The following is a 24,407-nucleotide window of genomic DNA, read 5'->3' on the forward strand; positions in this document are numbered from 1 at the left end:
TTCTAGTGTCCCCACCACTCCTACCGCCCTCTCCAGGGAAGGATTCTCATCTTGGCCCTGGCTCAGAAGCCCCTTCAGGACCCCAATCCCCCCCCCTCCATGACCCCAATCCCCACCCCTCCATGACCCCAATCCCCATCCCTCCATGACCTCAATCCCACCCCTTCAGGACCCCAATCCCACCCCTCCATGACCCCAATCCCACCCCTCCATGACCCCGATCCCACCCCTTCAGGACCCCAATCCCATCCCTTCAGGGCCCTAACCCTACCCCTCCAGGATCCCAATCCCACCCCTCCATGACCCCCAATCCCACCCCTCCATGACCCCAATCCCACCCCTCCATGACCCCCAATCCCACCCCTCCATGACCCCCAATCCCACCCCTCCATGACCCCAATCTCACCCCTTCAGGACCCCAATCCCACCCCTCCATGACCCCAATCCCACCTCTTCAGGACCCCAATCCCACCCTTCCATGACCCCAATCCCACCCCTCCAGGATCCTAAGCCCACCCCTTCAGGACCCCAATCCCACCCCACCAGGACCCCCAATCCCACCCCTTCAGGACCCCAATCCCACCCCTTCAGGACTCCAATCCCACCCCTCCAGGACCCCCAATCCCCACCCCTCTATGACCCCAATCCCACCCCTCCATGACCCCAATCCCCACCCCTCCACGACCCCAATCCCACCCCTTCAGGATCCCAATCCCACCCCTCCATGACCCCAATCCCACCCCTTCAGGACCCTAACCCCACCCTGGGGCAGGCTGCACACACCCGGCTGGCCACCCCCACAGCCCGATCCTGCCCTTTCTCCCCTCTCCCAGCGGCCTGGAGGCCTCCCACCCCTCTCTGGCAAAGCCGCTACTGACCTGAGCATTCAGAGGCTGGAGGGGGGTTTGTTGTCTCTTGGGTCTTCCTCCTAAGTGCCAGCACGGAGGCTCTGTGGAGGCCGGAGGTGCTGGAGGGGTCTGAGGTACCCAGGGACACGCAGCTCCCCTGCCACCGTGCCTGGGCCCGGATCCTGTCTCTCAGCTGCTCCAGCCGAGGGTCACTCTTTCTGGCCTGTCGCCGGGGCCCCAACACCTGGGGTGGCCTCTTCTTCCAGGGCACATGCCCCTCGTGGCCCCCCGAGGAGCCCGAGAGCCGGCCCGATGACACTGAGCTGTCCCCATCCCGGGTGTCTGGGCCTGTGGACCACACAGGCAGGCTGTGGGCCTTCCCCTGGGAGCCTGGCTCCTTGAGGTCATCAGACCCAACAATGTGGGGAGCTGCCCAGGGTGGGTCCAGCTGCCAGGAGGGCCTGGGCCACCTCAGGGCCGACATGTCATCCTTGGCTGCAGGTGCACGGAACCTGGGAGGAAGCAGCAGACACGATGGTCAGGCTCGCAGATGTGCCCAGCAGAGCCGCTCGGACTGGCCCTACCTCCCCGGCATCCCTGCTCCCACAGACTGGAGGCAGAGAGGAGGCAGCAGGAATGCACCCCACCTGGAGGACAGCTGCAGCTGCAGCGTTCTCTCTCGGACCCTGACCACACCCCTCTGAGGCAGGTGATGTGATTGGCCCAATTTACAGATGGAGAAACTGAGTCTCAGAGAGACCAGGCCTCCCACCCAAAGGCAGCGCAGAGGCAGGTGCAGCACTCTGACCCCGTACCCTTGTATCTCGCACAGAGCTGCTACCTCCCGGGGCAGCCATAGAGTCTGGCCACAGTGCAGCCCCTGCCCGAGTGCACGCAGACACTACCTGGGCTTGGCCCCAGCCTCCCAGTAGACTGCACTCCCAGGGGCCCTGTGGGAGAAGGGGCCCTGCCTCGGGCTGTCGTCAGGGCCAGGCTGAGGCATGTCCCCCAGGTGGGTGGGCATGGCCGCAGGGCCGAGGGTGAGCAGGTGCAAGGCCAACCCGACCCGCCCTACCCGGGGTGGCTCATGCCTTCACATGGCAGCTGCCAGGCCTACAGCCCCGCCTACAGCCCTGCCTAGGGTGGGCTGGCCACTGCATAGCTCTGGATGCCTGCCTGTGCCACTCCCCTGGCCCATGATGGAAGCTCTCAGGTGGGTCATTAAAACTGGGCTGGCACGGTGGGCTGCCCGGCCCTGGGCTGCCACAGCTGGGGGCTTCCCAATGAGCTGTCTCCTGGTGGGGCAGGAGAGAGTTCCGGCTGGCCCGTGACAGCATAATAACCTTGTCACTCAGCGACAGAGCCTGGGCCTTCAGCTCCTGCTGGGACTCTGAGCGGCCCTCACCCAGTCCTCCCAGGCCCAGAATGAGATGAAGGGAGGGACTGTGGCCGGGCTGTGCCTGTGGGCTCAGTATTGGGCAGTGTTCCGGTTGGCGGGGGTGGGGCCAAACCCCAGGTCAAGGTCAGGCTTGATTCAGTCCCAGTCACAGAGGTCCCAGTAGCTACTGAGCCCATCCCAGACATTCCAACAGATACACATCAGCCGCCGTCTCTCGGTTCCATGGGGCCAGGCAGGGGAGGGGGAGTTGGCTTGTGGGCTCACCCTGGTGCAAACCAGGGCACCCTTTGCCTGCAGGGATGGTGGCAGAGATGCCAGGTGCTGCCTCAGGCCAGGAGCCCCCGTCAGCCTCCTTGGCCCCTGCACACCTGGGTGGGGCCCTGGCAGGGCAGTCTGGTGGGGAGGACCGGGCCCTGTGGTCCCCGAGGGGTAGCTTGGACTCAGATCCCAGTTCCCTCCCAGCTCCCACCCCACCCCCACTGTCAGTGCCACCTGGGAGCCTGGGAACCCACCCCACTGCCTCTGGGGACTGTGCTCGCCTGGCTGGTGAGTCTACCCCTACGGAGGATGGGTATGGTATGGAGCTGAGGTCAGGCTGTACGCAGATTTGTTCCAGGAGTGGCCCTTAAGGTGTCCCCAGAGAAGAGGGGTCTGCAACAAAAGACCCTGAAAGTCTAGGCAGGCGTGAAGGATGGAGGCCCTCCTCTAGGCTCGCTCCGTGGAACCTGTCCTCGGGAACTGCCGGGCAAACGCCAGAGACACTGCCCAAGCCCAGCCCCACATAGGCCCAGGAAAGTCTCCGAGCCAAACAGGCTGGTCACCAGCAGGCACAGCCACGGGCATCCAGGGCACAGAGGCTGAGCCATCTGCAGCCTCGGAGGGGAAGCAGAGGGGAGCCACCCAAGAACAAGCAGGCCCTGCCCATAATGTGAGGTGCGGCCAGCTCCACCCCCACCCAGTCTGGCCGTACCCTCCTTGCACCAGGGAATGAGCTCATTGCTGCGACGAGGCAGTGACAAGGATGGCCCTCAGGCTGCCAAGCCCTGGGGAGCACATCTGGGATGTTACCAGAAGCTTCAGGGGACACGTGGGGTTACAAGGGGACCCCACCAGCCTCAGAGCCTGGACAGCTCTCAGGCACCCAGAATGCAGCTCCGCTTCCAGCCTCCATCCATTCCCACAGAGCCTCAAGACGCCCAGTGGGGTCGGGGGTGGGGGTCCCTCTGCAGTCTCTATGCCCCTGGGTCATCTGAGTGACTCACAGGCCTGGCCCCTTTGCTGACGGGTCGGCACCTCCCTGCCAGGCCTTCAGGCTCCCAAATCGGCAGTGGTCCTGGGCTCTCAGTCCTACTCCCATAAAGGGACAGGGGCAGGGCCCTCCCAAGCAGAAGAGGCCAGGCTTCGTGGCTCCCTTTTTCCCGTGAGCAGGAAAACCATCCACCCAGCCACCCAGCTGCTCAGCAGCTGCCTAGACTCTCTGGAAGAAGCTGCATCATAAACGCACAGCACAGCCGTGGAAGTGCGGGACTGTGAATGAGAACAAAATCACGACAGCAAACACCTGGGAACAGAAAAGCAAACCCAGCGAGCAGAGCATCAGGAGGTCCTGTGTGTCGCCCCCACTGCCAGCTTCCTTCCTTCTCCTGCCCACCCACCCCGGGGACAGCTGAGCGCCTGCTCCCTTGGCCTGGTCACCAGCTGATGCTTCTGAATCAGGAGATGCACGTCAGCTCCTGAAGGCAGGTCCACCTGTCCAGGACCCTCTACCAATGTTGTCCGTTCCAGGGGGACCCCTCACAGCCCACACCAGCTGGCACCCCTGCCCTGCCCCCAGGAGAATCATGTCTGCTGGGGTATGAGGCTCGGGGCTGCTCTGCATGGGGTGGACAGGAGCAGCAAGGCACCAAGGAGACCCGCTGGGCAGAGGTTGCAGCAGGTCAAGGGGTGTCCCCTGGGCAGGCCAGGTCTGCCCTGTCCCCAGCAACACGGGAGCCCTGCAGCCAGGCCCAGTCAGCCACATCCCCGCCCCACTCCAGACCTAGCTGGATCTATGGTCATTCAGACCCTGCGCCTCGACTCCTGGCCCCTCCGAAGCCCCGCCCACTGTGCTCCAGTCCGGCTCCTTGAGGCACACGCAGCCCCTCTCCTGGGACCTCTGCCACCCCTCCCAGGCCTCCCTCCCTGGGGGACAGTCCCTGGGGGCAGGAGGTAGCCCTGCCCACAGCACACACTGGTGTGCAGATGCTCGTTGCTGGAAGAGCATTCCGAGGCCCCCAGTGCCTCGGCGCCGTGCCAAGAGCTTGATGACTTCTCTGATGCCATCTCAGGGCCATCCCCTGAGAGAAGTACAGGTGCAACCTCCACTTAACGGTGGGGGCGGGGCTCAGCCTAAGTCACGTGTCCAGGGTCCCAGCAGGGTCAGCAGGCCAGGCATGCCATGCCACCCTACACCCTACACATGGCCAGGAAAGAGCGGCAGCCACCTGGGAACCCGGCACCACTCTTCTTGGTGGGAGGGGCCAGGAGGAAAAACCCACAGAAGAGCCACACTCTCCCCTTCCCAGCCACTGTCGGGGCCAGAGGCCAAGAGCCTGATTCCCAGACATGTGGCTGTCTCCAAGGCCAGTGACATTGGCCAGTTGTCCAACCCTCTGGGCTCGAGTTTTCCGTTCTGTAAAGTGGGCAGAGCACCAGCCCCTACTGCTAGGGCTCCTGGGGGTCGGAGGACACTGGGAGGGAGCAGGACCACACCTCTGTCCTCAAAGGGCAGCACAGCCCCAGGAAAGGAAGCCTCGGGTTTCCAGGGCCCAGGACAAGCCTTCCCAGCAGCGCCAGCTCTTGGGTTGAGGATGCCTGGGCACTGTGGGCTCCACACACCCACAAGCACATGCCTTCCCGTGATACACAACACACAGCACATACAGCATATACTACACTCAACACACATAGCACGTACACAGCACAACACATAAAAGTACACACAACACGCATACCACACACAAAGCACACACAAACACACTGCATGCACCACACATAACACACACTATACACACAGCACACACAACACACACAGACATACCACACACCAGACACACCACACCACACACAACACACTCAACACATGCACCACACACACGCAGACAACACAGATCACACAGAGAGACACACAACACACACAACACACAACAGAAACACCACATGCCACACACAATGTACAACATACAAACACAACACACATGCCCCACACACCACACACACCACAAACACAACACACACCATACACACAAAGACACACATCACACACAGACATATCACACACCAGACACATACCACACCACACACAACACATGCATCACACACATGAAGACAATACACATCACACAGAGACACACAACACACAACAGAAACACATGCCACACACAATGTACAACATACACACACAACACACATGCCACACACAACACAAACACAACACACACCATACACACACAGACACACATTATACACAGACATACCATACACCAGATACACCATAACACATTCAATACACACCACACACACACAACATACACAACACAAAACAGAAATACCACATGCCACACACAATGCACAACACACACAACATACATCTCGCACACACCACACACACCATACACACACAGACACACATCACACACAGATAGCAATATGACACATACACCACACACAACATACAGAAACACACACTACACACATCACACAACACACACATACAACACATACTTCAAACATATCACATAACACACACAGACAATACACATCACACACATGACACACAGACAACACACATACAACACAGACACAACACAGTCACATATACATAACACACAGACAACACAAACCACACATGACACTCATAAGCATATATAACACATACACACAATACACATCACACACAAACACACCACACGCAGACATACAAACACACAAACACACAACACAACACACACAGACACACATCACATACTTTTTTTGAGACGGAGCCTTGCTCTGTTACCAGGCTGGAGTGCAGTGGCGAAATCTTGGCTCTCTGCAACCTCTGCCTCCTGGTTTCAAGTAATTCTCCTGCCTCAGCCTCCCAAGTAGCTGAGATTACAGGCACACGCCACCACCCCCAGCTAATTTTTCCTAGACTAATTTTTAGTAGAGACAGGGTTTCACCGTGTTGGCCAGGATGGTCTCCATCTCTTGACCTCATGATCCACTTGCCTTAGCCTCCCAAAGTGCTAGGATTACAGGTGTGAGCCACTGCGCCCAGCCATTACATACATATTACATGCACACTACATACCCAGACACACATTACACACCCAACACACAGAGAGAACATACAACACATACAACACACATCTCACACACAGACAATGTGCATTATATACGCACTACACACAGACACACCACACACATAGCACACACAGCACACACAACACATGCACCATACACACCACACACAGCACACCACACAACACACACGGCACACCACATGACATACACACCACACACCACACACCTCACACCACATGACATACACACCACACACCACACACCTCACACCACATAGCTCTGTCCAGCTCGGCACAGGTATAGCCCGCAGGTGGTGCCTCCCACGGCAAGCGCAGCCGGCTGGCACAGTGAAGCCCATTGGCACTCCAGCCTGTGGCATATGCCAGGCTTCTGTTGCATCTCAGCTGGCAGGGCTGGGTGGGCGGCAGGGTGGGGGGCTTCCTCCTGGAAGCTGGTGGCAGCTCTGCTCTAATGAGCGACACTGTTTACTTCGCACCACCTCGCCCTAGAAAAGCAAACCCGGGCAGGCCTGAGCAGGCCTGGGGGACAGAGCCAGTGGGCCGTGAAGGAGAGGCGCCTGCCACGCCTCTGCCTCATGGGGCCCAATGCGGGACACCACAGAGCCCTCCGCAGTCAGCGTAGCCAGGCACAGGCCTGGACGTGGGCATGGCACCCAGTGTGGCGCCCAGCCTCCATGTCCCCAGCCCCGGCCTTGGGTGCCAAGCAGTGGGCCCCGGCAGCAGACAGACCAGGCTGGCCCTGCATCCTGGCTGGAGACTTCAGCACCCTCAGCCATGCCCCGAGGCCACCAGGCACCCAGGACAGGGGCACATTTCCAGCATCCCAAGAGAAGCCCTTCCAGAAGCACCCGCTCTCCAGGGGCTGACACAGGTGCAGGAAAATGACCCAAAGGGGCGAGGACACCTGGGCACCTTGGGAACCACACACCTGAAACCTCATGCCCCCCTGTGATATTCAACACACCACAGCACACACAGCACACATGAACAACACACATAGCGCACACAGATACATACACATGCAGTGCACACACACCACACACAGGCACATACACAGACACACACACCACACACACACAAAATACAAAATGCACACAGGCACACACACACAGACCACACATCACATACATACCACATGCACACATCACACAATGCACATTCCCAGACAACACACACCACACATTCACACACACACACACACACACACACACACACACACCTGCCTGGGCTGCTAGGGTGACTGAGTCTGGGCACCTGGCCTTCCAGCCTTGGCCGCCCCATGACACTGCAGAAGGCTGCAGATACCAGCCACTCCCCTGGGACAGGGCCGGGTACAAGGGACTGGGCCACACAGAGGTGGCAGATGCAAGGGTGGGAACAAGGTGGCACAACAGCCCGTGATTTGGGAAGACCCTGGAGAGGGCTCTGTGGGGGAAGCCATCTGGAAACAGTGAAAGGGTGAGATGAGACAGAGAGAAATCATGGATGGGGGCCTGCCCTCCCAGAAGTGACAGGTAGGACCCGGGGTCACAGCTGCCGGCTCCCCTCCAACCTCCTGGCCCCAACCCTGGCAGTGCCCTCAGTCAGCCTCCAGGTGTGGTGATGCGGCCCTTGATTAAAGGCCCTGGCCCACAGCACGCAGGGGTGGCTCAGCTTCTGGGAGACACGGTCCGCCTCGCCGAGGAGAGGCCACAGCCACAGCAGCAAAGCGTGAGGGCAGCAGCCCCCCAGCAGGCCACCCAACACCCTACTCGGAGTGGCTGTGGATAGCAATGTCTCCCAAGCCAGCGCTGCCCTGGGCAACTAGCCCTGTGCCCAGCATGTTCCCCAGGTGACCGTGCAGCTGTGGAGCCTGCGACCCCGCAGCCACTGGCATGGAATGCCATCAAGAGAGGAGCCACAGACTCCTGCCCGAGGGTGCAGAACGGGCAGCTGGGCTCCTTTTGTGGGGTACAGTGGTGAGCCTCCTTCGGCCGGCCGCCTCCACCTCTAACACGCTGCCCAGCAGGACTGAATACACTGCCCAGCAGGGCCAAATGCAGGGTTGGGCATCAGCGCCATCCAGCTGGGCAGTATTCATCCCCATTTCACAGATGGGGAAACAGATCATCCATTACAGGCTGACTTCATGCCAAGGCCCCACATGGGGACCTGAGCCCAGAGGCTGGGCAGCCCATTGGTCAGGAGGGGGAAATTCTTCTTCCGGGGTGGTCTGCCTTTGCCTGTGAGGAGACCCCAAGCCCTCAGAGGGAGCCCCTAGGTGGGAAGACCCCCTTCCCTGCCCAGGGGAGCCGGACAGAGGATCGTGGGCTGGTCTCTCCTGGCTAAGCCCCTGGAAAAGGAAAGTCTAAGCCCCCTCCCCACCTGCCTGTGCCCTTTCAGCCCCACCCAGCAATCCCTCTGGCTCTTCTGTCCCAAGCCCCTCTGCTGGTGCTTGGGAAAGCCCTCTACTCACCTGCTGGAAGGCCCAGGCTCCGTGTCCTTCATGGGAGGCAGCCAGGACTCAAACGCCACTGCCTGCAGAACGTAAGAACCCTGGGAGCAGCCCCCAGGGAGGGGAGGGACATTGTTGCCAGAGAAACCCCGAGGCGTCTGTGTGGGCTCCTCCCTGGTGACTTCAGAGCACTGCGCAGCCCCAGCACTTGCCAGGGGCCTCACCTGTGCTCTGCCCCCTCCCCGGCCCTGACCCCCAGCCTCGCTGTGGGCAGGATGGGGTGGGGCACATATCTGGGCACTCTACCCTAGTACATCCTGAGGGGCCATGGGGGCAGAGCAGGGGAAGGGTTTCCAGGCACCACTGAGGACCCCACCCTGGCTGGCAGGGGCCAGGCAGGCACCTGGAGCACCCTACCCACGTCCCCGCTATACTCCCCAAGAACAGCAGGGGATGGTGGGGCTGCCAGAGCCCCCATCGAGCCCTCCCAGCCTGCTGCACCCCTCCTTTCTATATCCTCCCCAGGGACCCCCCACCCAGCCAGCAGGGCCCTGCGCTGCAGGCTTCCAGCCTGGAGCTGCTTCTGAACCTTGAGGTTGAAGGGGGGGCCTGTGGGGCAGTTCAGGCTTGACGAGGGACTTATGGAGGCGCAGCTGAGTCTGGCACCAAACCCAACCCAAAGGCCACTTGGCTCTGGGGTAGAACCTATCTACTAACAAAAAAACTTAAAAATGAGCCAGGCTGGATTGTCAGTTGGGAAGGAGGAGCCACAGGAGGGCTGTGGGGCCACTGCCCTCTCCGGCTGTGCCCCACTGCCCCTACTCAGGGTGTTGGGTCTCTGGGTCCTGAGATCCCGAATTGCCCATAGGCCATTAGACTTCAGTTTTTCAACTAAGGGTGGGGCAGGATGTGCTGCCCCCACTCCCCGCCCCACTCCCAAAGCAGGTGCCTTGGGGCCCAGGGCTCCCCTTGCAGACAGGCAGCCTGTCTGACCCCTGAAAAAATCCAAGGTTTTCCCAGGGGACCTGCATGGCCATGGGGGTGCCAGCAGGTGGCACCCTCTCCCCGTCCTGGCGGGGTTTCCTGCAGGCCTGTGCTGCAAATGGAGAGGGTGGGGTCCCTACCACCCATCACCCGTCCCCAAGAATATGTGTCCCTCCAACACAGAAAAGCACCCTAGGAAAACAAAGCTGTTGCCAAGAAACTCCTTTTGGTGTTCAGACTGGAGTGGGGCCAAAGGCTGGGAGATAGCCTAGTCTCTCCAGCACTTGGGGTGTCCTGCCCCTCTGCAGGCAGCTGGGGGGCAGCAGTCCCTTGGCATCCAGAGATTGCTAGACGCTGCCCCAGGTAAGGCCCTGCTGGAGGTGGCCCCTATCGCTGGGCAGGGGGCTGGGGAGGGGCAGCCCCTGCAGGAGCTTCTTGGACCTTCTGCCTCCGCAACACAGCCGGGAGGTGTCCAGCGATCCCGAATGAGGCCCCTGCGGGTTTTTTCCCACCGAGAATGGGCTCGGGTTTGTGTCATTCTGGGTGGGCTGCTGGGGACAGGCTGAATTTGTCCGTCAATGTCAGAGAAGCAGGACATCCACCTGGCCAGGGTAAGCACAGAGCTGGACCTGCAGGAGGAGGCAAATCCTACGGAGCGTGTCCGGACCATTCCCTCCCTGAGTCCCTCCACACCGGGTTATGGCCCCCAAAGGGACAAGATGAGACACCGGAGCTGCCATGGGGCCACGCCAGCTCCTCCCTACACTCACCTGCTCTGTGACGAGAGGGAGCGGCCACTGGGGACTGCCCAGGGTGTTGGGTTCATGAGGGTTCACAGCGTTTCCAACAAGAGCCTGCATGGTCACAGAGCTCAAACCTCACCCAGCCCTCAGCAGGCCCTACTCCCACCCAGGCCCTGGGGTCAGTGTTCCAGGTGAAGGCTGAGGGTCCCCATGCACTCCAGCAGTCGTGCCAGCCCCAAAGCGGCCTCCTTCCATGTCTACATGGGGAGGCCCCGCAGCCGGTTCAGGATAGGGCTCTGGCAAGAGCTGTGTGTGGCCCGGTGTTGCTCAGAAGAGAGCCCCTGGCTGGGCGCGGTGGCTTACACCTGTATCCCTAGTACTTTTGGAGGTTCGGGGAAGGATCGTTTGATGCCATGAGTATGAAACCATCCTGGGCAATATGGCAAGACCCTATGTCTACAAAAAAATTTAAAAATTAGCCAGGTGTGGTGGCACATGCCTATGGTCCCAGATACTCAGGAGGCCGAGGTGGGAGGATCATTTGAGCCTGGGAGGTCAAGACTACAGAGAACCAAGATCGTGCCACTACACTCCAGCCTGGGCAACAGAGCGAGACCCCATCTCAATAAAAAGGAGAGCCCTCCCTGCTCCCTGCTCTCCTGCTGCTGAAGAGGCTGCAGTGAGTCCTTCCCCACAGTGTGTGTGTGTGCAGACTATGTGATGTGCTTCCCCCTGCCCGGGGGCAGGGCAGAAAGTAGATGAAGTATCACAAGTGTTTTTGCAAAACAGCCAAATAATGCTACAGGGCTTCGTATGAAAAATAGTTTCCTTCCCCCTTCCCAGAAGCAAGCACTCTATTTCTAGCTGACTCCTTTGGTGTTTACTCTGTGCTGGTAACAAGAAAACTCCTATTGATCTGTCAGGTTTAGGTGGTCCCCGTGCCACCACCTCGTGGCTTGTCTGACCATCTGTGTCCCTCCCCATCCTCCTAGCATCATGCTTTGATAGACTCCATAATCAGAACGTACATGAAAACACTATTTACAGCTGGCCTTGTAGGGTCCTACAAATGCTTTTCCTCTTGTTTTCCCCTTGGCTTGTGTAATTCTGGGGCCTTATGAATAACCTCAAATTTTCTTTCCATTGCCTAAATTTCCTGTGTACATGCAAACGTGTGAGGCAGGCATTATCACTTCAGTCTACTGGAAGAAATTCCTCCAGAATCTTCTCCCCTGCTACAAACTGGCTCATGCCAGAGGCAGGGTGACATCCCAGGATCTCCCCAGCTGGGTTGTTCTGGGGTTCACTGTGCATCTCCTCCAAGGGGTACCCCTCTTCTCTTGTGTGTCCTCTTCTCTTTGTAGGTGGTAACATGTCCTTCAAGTGGCCCCATAAGGAAGGATGCATGCCTGAAGATGTCTTTATTCCACCCCCCAAGGTGATCACTGGGTGGTTAGTTTGGCTAGGTATAGAAGTCCAGATTGGGAGACATTTTCCTGGAAAAGTGTAAAAGTCTTTCCACATTGTCTTTAGCTCCTGGAGTTCTCTTGAAAAGTCTACAGCATACCAGGCTGGAAATACTGTGAACCATGTAACCAGAAAGATCCACCTAAGGCTTGTCTTCCAGGGTAAACCACTGATGACTGATCAAGGCCATATGGCTGGCGCTGGTCAGAAGAATACCAGCACTTCCAACGAGGTCAATGGGGACTTCCCTGTAGGCCAGGGGCTGTTACAGACAGCAACAGAGATGAGGAGATCCTAAAATAACAGAGGCCGGAGGGTGACGCTTAACTGCCAAATGTCAGGAGGTTGCAAATATCCTAATTAATGGCAGGGTCAGAGGGGCATCAACCCAGAGAGTTATGGAGATGACTAGAACATGGTGTCCCTGGGGCAGGATAGACAGGCAGTTGTCAACTTGTACTAGCAGAGTAAATTAAGGACAGGGGACTAAAGGCGGTAGCCCCAATCAAAAGTCACAGTCTTTGCTGGGTTTGGACCTGAGCCAGTCTTCCTACCTGGAACTGCTGACTGAAGAGGTGGCTGGGAGAGACATGCAATACTCCAGCCAGCCCTTCTCCACAAAGATTTATGGGACCTGCGCTGGGATGGGGGGACTGCTGGATATTGAGGACAGTGGGGTGTGGGTGACATGGATACTCAGAGACCGAGATTGTCATTGTGGCCCCATGTCAGAGCAGCCATTGGTGGAGCTCTGCCCAACTGCAGTTCGCAGCAGTCCTTGCCCCGGGCTCTAAATGAGGAGCTGCAATTGACATGTGGTAGGGGGGCATTGGGGCGCCCACACTGGAACCTTGGTCTGCAGCATAAGAGCTCTGGTTATGATTCCCATGGGGAAGGCGAAGGGGAGCCCACAAAACTAGACCCCTTCCTGGCCCAGAGAAGAAAGTAAAACAGCCCCACCCCGGGGGAGGGAAATGAAAGGATGAGGCTCTAGGAGGAGCAAGGCTGCTGGTTGCCATCACCGCTCTATGTAGCTCACTGGTCCAGGCCAGTGCCTAGGGTGTGGCACGGTCTCTATGGTGATCAGAAATGGACTGCACTCCAGACCTGGCATGGCCAACCACACTGGCTTGCCGTCCTGCCCTGGGGCCATATGTACCTGCCCTGCCCCAGACCACTGGGGCCTTCCTCAGATGCCACATTGATACAGCCCCTCAGTGACTTGATGTTGCAGGGCTGGGTGAGAAAAGGCCTCCAGAGACACACGCACCCAACAGGGCAGTGGCCTCTGGCAGCGGCAGCAGCAGCAGCAGCGTACCCAGCACTCACCCACCGTGCCAAGGTGGCTGGAAAACTGGAGAGATTCTGAGACCTGCCTCATCTTAGAGGGGTGGTGGATGGGACGTTGCTCAGAGGTTGGGGAGATGCTGGTGTTTGAGGTGTTGCTGGTGTTTGGGGTGTTGCTGGTGGCCAGGGTGTTGTTCAGTGGTCAGAGTGTTACTCAGTGGTCAGGGTGTTGCTGGTAGTCATGGTGTTGCTCGGAAGTCAGGGTGTCGCTGGTGGCTGGGGTGTTGTTCGGTGGTCAGGGTGTTGCTTAGAGGTCGGAGTGTTGCTGGTGGTTGGGGTGTCACTCAGAGGCCAGGGTGTTGCTCCTCGGACCACTGGAGGAGGGTAGCTGGCCAGGCCTGGGTTATGGGTGGGCTCAGGAAACACCGAAATGGGTGCAACCACATGCTGATGCCTCGGGGGAGCCCCTGGAAGCAGCGGCACAGTCACCCTCAGGGGGCTCTGGTATCGCCTGGTCACCCTCACATGAGGGAAGGGAAGCAGCCTGGAAGGAGAACAGAAACACAGTCATGGGCAGTGGCAAATGGCCTCTCTGGCTGGTTAGGAGCCTACAGGAAAAGATGGAGCTCTCAGGGAAAGGAGGCCTGGGCAGAGGGATGTGGGATGGGAGTGAGCTCCCGGGAGCTCTGGGCAGAGGTGTGTGGGGTGTGGGTGGGCTCCTGGGAGCAGAACAGGGTGAGGTCTTTGTGTCACCGTCTGTACCCTCCAGAGAGTGTCAGCTGAGACAAAGAGCAGCCAAGCACATGACCCTGTCCAGCCCACCCGGTGACAGCCACCCCTGCTGGCCAGTGGCTTGCCCACAAAGTGGCCACGGTGGCAGACAGGCAAACTCTCAGGGACCAAGAGAGGCCCTGGGCCTGGGGAAGAGGAGCCCCCTAAACCTGCAGAAGTGGGGAGGGGCTGCTGCAGAGATCTCAAGGTTTCCGTGGCACCCAGCAGTGGGTCACTGGGCCCAGGGTGGGAAACACTCAGCAGAGGCTCAGGGGAGAGACGCTGTGCTGGGATTACAGATGTGAGCCCCTGTGCCCACCTCCCACAGCGCTGAGATTACAGATGTGAGCCCCTGTGCCCGCCTCCCATGGTGCTGGGATTACAGACGTGAGTCCTGGTGCCTGCCTCTCACGGTGCTGGGATTACAGATCTGAGTCCCTGTGCCCGCTTCTCACAGTGTTGGGATTACAGATGTGAGCCCCTGTGCCCACCTCCCACGGTGTTGGGATTACAGATGTGAGCCCCTGTGCCCTCTTCCCACAGTGCTGGGATTACAGGCGTGAGCCCCTGTGCCTGGCTGTGAAGACCTTTCCCTGATGCATTTTAGTCCTTTCCTGCTGCCAGAACAAAATACCTGAGCGTGAGTCACTGATGCAAAATAGGCATTAATTTCTCACACTTCTGGAGGCTGAAGTCCAGGGTCTCGGTGCCAGCAGCTTCGGTGGGGGTGGGGGCTGCTCTGTGCTTCCCAGTGGGTGCCTTTCGCTGGGTCCTTTCCTGGCAGAAGGTGAGAGGACAAAGGGCATAGGGCCTCGCTGGTCAGCAAGTGCTGCGACGGGGACCCTGGTGACTTTAGCACCTTCTAAAGGCCCCACCTCGAAATGAAAAGGTTTCAACATATGAAGGCTGGGGACACACAAATTCAAACCACAGCAGTGACACCCAGGGAAGTAGTTGTGACATGCTAAGTGACACAGGAAAGCTGCAAAGCCACACGCGTGACCTGATCCAAGTTACGGGACAGTCAGCGCAAGAGAGAAGTGAGTGGGGTGGGAGTGCTGCCCGAAGGTTGGCCCTGAGAACCTCGCGTGGGGGTGTATCTGGGAAATGGTCTTTGTGGGTGTAATTAAGGACCTCAAGATAAGACCATCCTAGATTAGGGAGGCCCAAAATCCAATGATGAGTGTTCTCATACGAGACGAAGACCAGAGCTTTGGGGAGAGGAGGAAAGGCTGCACGAAGACGGAGGCAGAGATGGCAGTGACACGGCCACAGCCCAGGATGCTGTAGCTCCCAGAGCTGGCCTGGGTGAGCACGGCCCCTCCTCTGTGAGCTCCGATTCCAGGCTCTGGCCCCCCGAGTTGCAAGGGAGTAAATTGTCGTTTTCGGCCAGCCAGCGCATGGTCATGGATACAAGAGCCCCTCGAGACTCCTTCCAGGCCCGCAGCCCAGCACAGCTGCATTTACTGAGTGCCCCCCATACGCCAGCCACCATTCTAACTGCTGAGCCTCAAAACTGCCCTGGAGGTAGAGATGGGCAGGGAACACAGAACGCGCCTGGGCCTCCAGGCTGAGAAGTGGAGCTGGGGTGTGCACACGATACTGTGCGGCTTCTCTCCCTAAGACGAGTGCCTGGTCATGACACTCCCTACATCCTCTCCCCAAGACGGGCGCCTGGCCATCACACTCCCTGTGTTCTCTCCCCAGGACGCTCACCTGGCCATCACACTCCCTGCGTCCTCTCCCCAGGACGCTCACCTGGCCATCAGACTCCCTGCGTCCTCTCCCCAGGACGCTCACCTGGCCATCACACTCCCTGCGTCCTCTCCCCAGGACGCTCACCTGGCCATCAGACTCGCTGCGTCCTCTCCCCAGGACGCTCACCTGGCCATCAGACTCCCTGCGTCCTCTCCCCAGGACGCTCACCTGGACATCAGACTCCCTGCGTCCTCTCCCCAGGACGCTCACCTGGCCATCAGACTCCCTGCGTCCTCTCCCCAGGACGCTCACCTGGCCATCAGACTCCCTATGTTCTCTCCCCAAGATGCGCACCTGGTCATCACACTCCCTATGTGGGAAACTTGCAACTTGAACCCCCAAAAGTGAAAACTGGTGTGCATTTTCTTTGCCTTGGAGGGACTTCCTAGGATTTATTGGGGGCAGCAGGTTTACCTTTCTTGTTCTGTTTGGTTTAGGCTAATGTTAAAAGACTCCCCTCCTACCACCGACCTGGGGGGACCCGGAGGCTGCCCTCAGAACCTGAGAGGCACAGACTCTCCTGGGCATGTGTGCACCTGCCTGTACATGTGTGCGTGTGTGCATGTCTTTCCCTGGCACACACAGCATCACCGTCTGCCAGGCTGGGTGGGGCACAGAGGGGAAGACCAAGGAAGTGCCGCATGACCCACCTTGCCATCATGAGTGAGTATGAGCTGCCCCTGTGTGCCCTGCCTGCCCACAGACCTTGCGGACATCACCCGGGTGACAAAGCCTGCAGCTGCCAACAACCAGCCAGGAATGCCACATGGCAGGTGTCTCGTCCTGTGTGGGTGTCATGCGGCCTCACGCAGTCCTCCAGCTATTTCCGGGTGTGGGTATCATCTCCTAGCAAGGTGTTCAGCCCCTGGGTGGGACAGACCGTTTCCTTCTGGCTCCCTGTGGAGCTTATGGGCCTCTCCACTCACCCTGCAGTCCCCAAACTCCAGGGACTTGGAGGTCCCCAAGGAGAGGACACAACAGTGGGAGATGCTGTCATGGGGGGACGTGGGCAACGGGGAGAGACGTGTGCCCGAGCTGTGAGGAAAAGTAGGTTCATTCTCAGAGCAACGAGGCTATGTGGACGTGGTAAGCCCAAGAGTTCTTTTCAAGTGAGATTATTGGGAGGCAATGCTAAGACCAAGTGTTCTTTCTGTGTGCGCGTGTGTGTGTACGTGTGTGTGCATGTGTACACGCGTGTGTGTGCGTGTGTTTGGGTCTCCTTCCCTCTCTCTCTCCCCACTCCCAGCCTGCTTCTTCCCTCCCTAGCTTGGAATCCACAGTTGAGGCTGGCCAGGGACCGTCAGGCCCAGGGTGGGTGATGGCAGCTGCTGTGGCCCCCAGGGCCTGTAGGAGCAGCTTGTTTGGGAAGGAGCCTGGGGAGGCAGGAGCAGGAGGAAGCTGGGGTCTCGGGGTGGTGGGATGCCACCACCACCACAGGAACACTTCACTGCCACTGCCCCCAGCACCGGCAAACCAGTGGAGGCGTGTTCTCTGTTCCTGGGGTGGCTTGGGGCTACCTGGCTGCCTCTCCTGAGCCTGGCCCTCACCCACAGGGCCACACCAGCCTCAAGTGCCTGCCTCCATCCAGAGCCCAGGCTCCCCACACCCAGGGGCAAAGCCGAGAACCCTGTGGCTGTCCCACTGCTGCCTCCCAGAGGCTTGTCCAGGGCAACAGGTCCAGGAAGGGCCAAGGGTAGAGCTGGCTGGCTAGGTGAGGCTGGGGAGGAGCTGTCAGTGGTGTCACCACTTACACACAGGGCGTGTGGACAAAGTGCGGCATGCCAGGGAGAGCTGAGTGACCCAGGGCAGGCACGTGGCAGGAGCCTGAAGGTGGGGGTGGCGCTGACGATGGCCAGCAGTGAGCGGGGCCCTGGCCTGACGTGAACCTCTTGGCACTGCTGCCATGCAGGGGTATCTGAGGGCCCCTCCCCGGCACGTGGGAGGTGGTGCCTCCCTGACCACAGAGCCATGGTGTCTGCCAGAGGCCTGCCCTGAGCCCTGGCTGCTGCTTGTAGCCAGAAGGATGAGTCCAATGGGAAATGGCTTTTCTTCCTCTCGTGCCCTTTGGGCACCAGGCCCATTAGGGATGGAAGGGGCTGCACTCCCGGGCTTTTGGGGGGTAAGGTGGAGGGTAACCAGTGCCCAGGGGTGCGTAGGCCCAGTGGAGGGAAATGCATCAGGCAGGCACCAGGGCACGTGGGTGGCGCAAGGGTGCCCAGAGCCTGGTGGGTGGCAGTGGCAGTGGAGGGCCATCCCCCCAGGATCTCCCCTCTGGATGTGGACCCCGCATGTCAGGCCTGTCACCTGGCCTGTCACACTCCATCTCCAGGGCCCCTTCGTGGGTTTTCTCAACAAGAGAATCAGGTCCCTGGACAGGAGAAGCTGACCCTCTGTGTGGTGTGTCAGGGACATATCCCCAATCCATCCAGGACCCACTGCAGGGGCCCAACAGGGCCAGGTACAATTGCGACCCCAGCAGCCCTCGCTGTGTGCCAGGCACAGGGAGAAGCATTGTGTAGACCCCATGCCCGCCTCGCTGACCCTCCACAGCCTGCAGGAAGGGCAGTCCTCCAGTGACAGAACTGAGGCTGAGAGGGAAAGCAACTCATGGCAGGTCACACAGCCTCGCAGCCCAGCTCAGCCTCACATTGCCAGAACCCTCAGGGGTGCAGGCTTCCCCACAAGTTCTGATATAACATTGGGGTTCTCCTGGCCGGGGGATGCAGGTTCCCGGCTCCCTGTATCACGGAAGGAGCAGGGAGAAGCTCCCCAGCAATGACAGCGACAAGGCCTCGAACCCCTCCCTCCCTCCACCATTCGTGCAACCTCATTTGTCCCCACTTCCAGTCACCAGGTTCTCACCACTAACCCAGGGGACCCACAGGGCTCACAGTGGTGGTGTGGACCCTCTGTAGGCCCCCTGATGGCAGCAGCGGCTGGAGAAAGAGGGCTGAGCTCAGGCCTGGCGCAGGCAGGGCCCCCAGCAGCCCCAGCCCTTATAATCATGGCGGCTCAGGGGGGCCCAAAGCCCAAAGGAGGCGGTCCTGAAGGCTGAGCCCAATGGCAGGCCGCTCTCTGCCAGCAGCCAGCCCCACTGCCCCTGCCAGCCAGCAGCCTCAGCCCAAGCTGGGAGGGAGCAAGGCCCTGCCTGGCTTCTGTGGTCTTTGGGGGAGGGCACGTGGGCCCAGCAGCCAGAAGCACCTCGAGTTGCGCTCCAGGGCACAGATGGTTCTCATTCCCACTGCCTCCCTTACACAGGAAAAACAAACCAGCCTGGGACCAACAGACCCCGTTTTAACCTCGTGTTTATTTTCCTTGCCTGCCTGAAGCCACTGTCCCGTGGGTGGTGTTTGCTGAGGGTCTGGCCAGGGTGGCACTTTCCTGACCTTAGAGCAGCTCTCTCAGGGAGGGGCTCCCAGAGGAGGAGTGCAGCCCATTTCCTGCTCCTGGACTGGTCCCAGTCACACCTGGGATCACAGCTGCCTTTCAGGGGCCTGGACCCCTGAAAAGGCCCCAACACCCCGAGAAGGCCCAGGATGGGGTGGGGAGTGGACACAACTGGGTGAGGCCGGCTGCGGGCCTGGCTGTCTGAGGAGGACCCCTCAAGCCATCAGGAGCTGAGGGTGGGTGGAGAGGAAGCCACAGCACAGCACAGCCCCCAGGGCTCCAGGAATTCAGAGGAGAAGGCGGTGGTAGGGGGCTGGGGTCCCGGGACCCAGGGTAGCCACAGCCTGCTGTGATACCTGCATCCTCCCTAAGCCTCCACAGCCGGGAGGAAGGAATGGGCCGGCTTCATCCCCATTCCAGAGACACCTGGGAGGGGGACGTGGCCACCCAGGGTCTCAGCGGTAGGAGGGCTTACCACCATCCACGGCCAAGCAGAGCCTGTATTTGTCATCAGCGCCCCGGTTTCTCTAAGGCAGGCAGGCAGCATCCCCAGGGCAGGCACCCCATGGCCAGAGGCAGAGTTTGGAGGAGGGGTGCAGCGAGGCGCAGAAGAGGAGGGAGGACCCCCGGGAAAAGGGGGGCGCCCACCAAGGAAGGCAAGGAGGCTCAGCAGCTCCTTTCCACCGCTGGCCAGGCCCGGGCTCACCAGGCAGCCTTGGGTGGAATGAGTCTGAGGCCAGCCGGGCTGCACTGTGACCCAGGGACCCCCGCGGGCGCCCAGAGCCCCCAGGGGACCCGTAGCAAGGCCAGGCCCCAGCCCTCTCCCCTGCACTCGACCCTAGGGGGCTGGGGGCCGCACCCCCCACCCCTTCCCGGGGCACTGCCGGCCGGCGGCGCCCCTCCCCCAACGTCTGCCCCGCCCCCCCCGCAGAGGGAGGTTCTCGGCGGCGGCCGCCGGGTCCGCGCCCCCTCCCCGCGCGGGCGGCGCTGACATCACGGCCACGGCGGCGGGAGGGGCGGCGGCGCCCCGCGCACATCACTTCCTCGGCGCCTCCCCCGGGAGGACAGGCGAACCAGGCGCGGACCGACAGGCGGACAGCGGGGCGGACAGCAGGGCGGGCAGAGGGAGGACGGCCACGGCGCAGGGGGGCCCCCGGCTCCCGCGCGCCCGACCCATGGCGGGCCCGACCCCGTCCGCGGCCGACGAGCTCCAGGGCCCCGCCGCCAGGCGCCTCTACTCCAGGTAGGATGGGCCGGGGCCGGGCTGGGGCCGGGGCTGGGGCCGGGGCGGCCGGGAACCGGGAACAAAGGCGGCTCCCGCGGGCGCGCAGCGTGGCCGGGGACGGCCCCTCCCTCCAGGCCGAGCCCAGTCCGGCGGGTGGCCCGCGTGGGCGTCCCCTGCAGCCCTCTTTCCCCCAAGCCAAGGGGACAGGGGCGGATGTTGGGGGGGGTGCGGGCAGCTTCTCCAGCCTCACTCTCCCAGCAGCTGGCAGGGACACTGTGGGGAACTGACCCCCAAGACTGGCCCTGCCATGTCCGGGGCACTCAGGGACATTATGGCCAAAGAGACTGGCTGTTGTGAATGGGGTTCTGCCCCTCAACATCCCTCCATGATCCCAGTCGGAGCCAGCCAGGTGGGTGTGTACCTGCCGCAAAAGGCACCTGTCCTCCGGGCACATTCCCGTGTGATACAGTGGCTGGGCTCTGTGCCCCACGCCTTGTGGGGATGACAGGATGGCCCTGCCCTAGGTGGCATGCTTGCCTGGTGACTCCCCCTGTTCCCTGAGGGTGCCCTGGGCCCAGCCAGGACAGGTGCCTCATGCTTCAAGTAAGGCTGGGTGGTGCCAAGCCTCAGGCAGAGCCAGACGGCCGGAGGTCCAGACAGGGGCTCACAAATGGGTGGCTGCCCTCAGAGGTAGGCCTGGCTCTCCAAAGTGGGAGGGACACCATTGTCCTCTGGACATCCCTAAATCTGGAGACCTGTCTGATAGGGGTCCCAGATGCTGACCCCTGGGGGGGCCTAGCCTGGCCCCCAAGGATTCTGTGGCCCCAGCCAAGCAGCAAGCCCCTGCCTGGGGCACTCAAAATGTGGCTCTGGCGGCGGTGGACGGAGGCCTTGCTGCCTCTGGTCTGCTCTGTGCTCTGGTCCCAGACACGGCCCCATTGTGTGGTCCTGGATGGAGCGCTGAGTCCCCTAGCCTGGCTCCTGGGCCCCATGCAGGGGAGGGGTGTGAGAGTGTTTTGCTGGCAGCTGCTGCCAGGGGCCTGCCCTAAGGGATTCTCAAGGGTTCCCTCCTTGGAATTGGCTGTGTGGGGCCACATGTGCTCAGGCGGCTGTGCTGTGAGGGGTTGATGGCAGCCCTGGCTGGAGTGCGTGAGTGTGAGTGTGTTACTGTGAAAGTGTGTGTGTGGAGCTGTGAGAGTCTCGTGTCCAGGACCTTAGCCTTGGGTGAGCCCTGCACAACTGACCAAGGGTCGGGCATTCTCCAGGATCCATCTGGAAGCCTGGGGTCCCTCGGGGACACACCAGGAGCCAGCCCTGGGCAGGAGCAGTGTGCTGAGAGGCCACTCAGACCCCAGGCCCAGCCTCACGTCCCCTCAACGGGGAGTCCAGCTGACCTCCAGGGCTGACTCAGGCCCAGACCTGGGGAAGCCCCAGGGGAGTCTACACACCATTACTCGGCCAAAGCCAGGTTTGGGCAGGCAGTTCCTGGTCAGAGCTGGCTTCAGAGGGGCAGGCCTGAGTGCCTAGAGGCGTGCTGGGCCAGTGGAGGCTGTGGGCCAAACCGCAGGGCCCTTTGCTGTCACACTGGGGCTGGAGAGCCAAAAAGTCCCGGGTCTCCTGAACCCCCTGTGCCCTGCTGGTGTGGGTGGTGGGCGGTGGGTGTGGTGTGCCCTGGAGGTGGTTGGCATCTGTGTGGATGCTCCTCATGGGGCCGTACCCCGGTCCCTCAGTGTGGATGTGGCTCCAGGTTGGCCCAAGTTCTCCTCTGCCCCGTCCACCCCCTTTCACGCTGACATTCCTTCCTGGAGAGGGGAGTTCCAGTTTTTAAATAGGGAACTGTGCCTGAAAGACACACTGAGAGGCCATGAACGTGCCTGTGAATCCACCAAGTCCCCAGATGGGCTCAGCGGAAGGGCCCTGGGTGCTGGCTCAGTTGGAACGGTTAGTGCTGAGAACTCTGGCCCATTTGCACGGGGTCCCCCCTGGCCCAGAGCAGGGCTTTGAGGTGAAGGGGCCTGGTGAGGACAAGCCAGAGGCTGAGAAGGTCCCGGAAAGTGGGGATGCCTTGTGTGGTCCTCTCCTGGCCTCCCAGCAGCATTAAGGCCAGCTGAGTGCTCCCCGGGGCTGGGACGGGGAGGGGGCAGTAGAGCAACCCACCTGGGGTGACCCTGTTAGAGGCGCCCTTCAAGCAGCCCTCACCAGTTCCCAGATGGGACATCCTCAGGTGTGGGTTGGCCCCCCAATTCCTCTGGCCACATGACCATGGTACCCCACCTCACTTCGTCCCTCCTCCCTCCTCTGTCCCCCTCCTGGGCACCATCCCTGAAGGCCATGGGCCCTAGGAATTCCTGACAAGCCTGACCCCAGGCGCTTCCTACAGCCTGGTGACCTTCACCTTCCCACTCCAGGGATTCCACCTCCCACCATGCTCCCAACCCAGTCCTTGCCCCTCACTCTCTCCCCTCCCCCGGCCATTGAAAGGGAGCCAGTGTGGTTTTCCCCAGGGGTGTCTGGCTGGGGGGATGGGGTATATAGAGCCAGCTGTGAGCAGGGTCTCCAGCATCTGCACAGGGGCCAGCATGTCTGTGATGGCCATGGGGAGGGGCAGGTGGCAATTCTGTTAGCGGGGCTAGGGCTGAGGGACACAGCTCTCAGGTGGCTGGGGTGGTAGAAGCTGGGGGGCTGGCTTGGAAGCTGGCCTTGGTAGTGGGCACCCCAGCCACCATGGAGGGTTTGGGGGTTCAGTCTGTTGACGGGGGCTGAGCAAGGGAGAGGCATTCTAGGCCCTGCCCCACCCCCTTGGCCAAGCTGTCCTGAAGATGGACAAATAGCCCAGCCTGAGTGGGACCCCTGAGCCCACCAGGCCTCCAGGCCAGGAGGAGAGAGCCCAGGGCCTGAAACCCCCACCTGTCCTTGGATTCCTGCCTCTGCTCAGACCAGGTGGGCATCTCAGGAACAGAACTTGCCTCCCCAGTCCCCCACCTCTGTCAGGTTCCAGCCTCCTCCTGTGCCACAGGTGGCTGGAAGAGCTGGAGCCCAGCTGAGAAGGACAGGGCAGAGTGGGGGTTGCTAGCAGAGTTTGAGGAAGGGAGTCAGGCTGGGGAGGAGACCTCTGTCTCCTCCAGGCCCCGTGCCTTCCAAGCCCCATGACCTGAGGAGCACCCCCTGCCCAGGCCCCGAGTGGCCCTGGCTCCATTAGACCTGGGGCTCTGTGTGCACCTTGGACTGTCAGGTGAGGGAGAGCACAGAGGGCCCGGCGGACCAGGGGCTGGCATGGTGAGGACTCTGCCACCCACACCTGCTGCCCCAGGCGGGCACTGTGGGCTGCTGCCAGGGAGGCTGGGGAGGGTGCTAGGTGGAGTCAAGGGTGGAGCAGGGGAGGCACAGGGGCCTGGAGGAGAATCGGGAGGGGGCCAGGGGCCGCCGCTGCCCAGAATCCCAGCTTTGCCCAGCCCTGGGCCAGGGGCACTCACACACCATTCCTCTTTCCATTCACAAATGTGCCTGGCACTCCTGAGTGAGCCTGCTCCTGAGGCAGAGCAGCCTCTGCTGGGAACCAGATACAGGTGTGCAGAGGAGTTGGCGGGTGACTGGGTGGGAGGGCAGTGCTGCTTGGTCCCGATCCCTGGAGGAGCCTCTGACAGGATTACCCCAAGGCTCCCCGCCCTGCTGCTGACAATGCTGACCCAGCCTCTGAGCCGTCCTTGATCCCTTGATCCCCATCAGAGCTTGGGGAGGCCTCGAGCACCTGCTGGAGGGCA

General features: G+C 60.7%; 2 protein-coding genes and 1 pseudogene across 10 annotated transcripts in view; 1 reads left to right on the forward strand and 2 right to left on the reverse strand.

Moving 5' to 3' along the window:
* The window catches only part of CCDC187 (coiled-coil domain containing 187), a 51,235-nt gene extending 49,102 nt beyond the window's left edge, over positions 1-2,133 (reverse strand). The window contains exons 1-2 of one of the 3 annotated variants that reach the window (XM_078331706.1): positions 1,754-1,933; positions 879-1,360 (exon numbers count right to left, since the gene is read on the reverse strand). In XM_078331706.1, the coding sequence (XP_078187832.1) occupies positions 879-1,360; positions 1,754-1,872 (601 nt within the window). In that variant the 5' untranslated portion in view covers positions 1,873-1,933. The other 2 variants (XM_035262840.3, XM_078331693.1) reach the window with 2 other exon arrangements.
* Positions 2,134-17,296: 15,163 nt separating this feature from the next.
* LOC144578721 (uncharacterized) lies at positions 17,297-18,644 on the reverse strand (annotated as a pseudogene).
* Positions 18,645-20,487: 1,843 nt separating this feature from the next.
* GPSM1 (G protein signaling modulator 1) overlaps positions 20,488-24,407 on the forward strand; it is a 29,624-nt gene continuing 25,704 nt past the window's right edge. For all 7 annotated transcript variants that reach the window (XM_035263017.3, XM_054238079.2, XM_035263037.3 and 4 more), the window contains exon 1: positions 20,488-20,664. In XM_035263017.3, the coding sequence (XP_035118908.1) occupies positions 20,597-20,664 (68 nt within the window). In that variant the 5' untranslated portion in view covers positions 20,488-20,596. The remainder of the gene's footprint in view (positions 20,665-24,407) is intronic.

This window comes from Callithrix jacchus, chromosome 1, assembly GCF_049354715.1.
Source record: "Callithrix jacchus isolate 240 chromosome 1, calJac240_pri, whole genome shotgun sequence".
Lineage (NCBI taxonomy): Eukaryota > Metazoa > Chordata > Mammalia > Primates > Cebidae > Callithrix > Callithrix jacchus.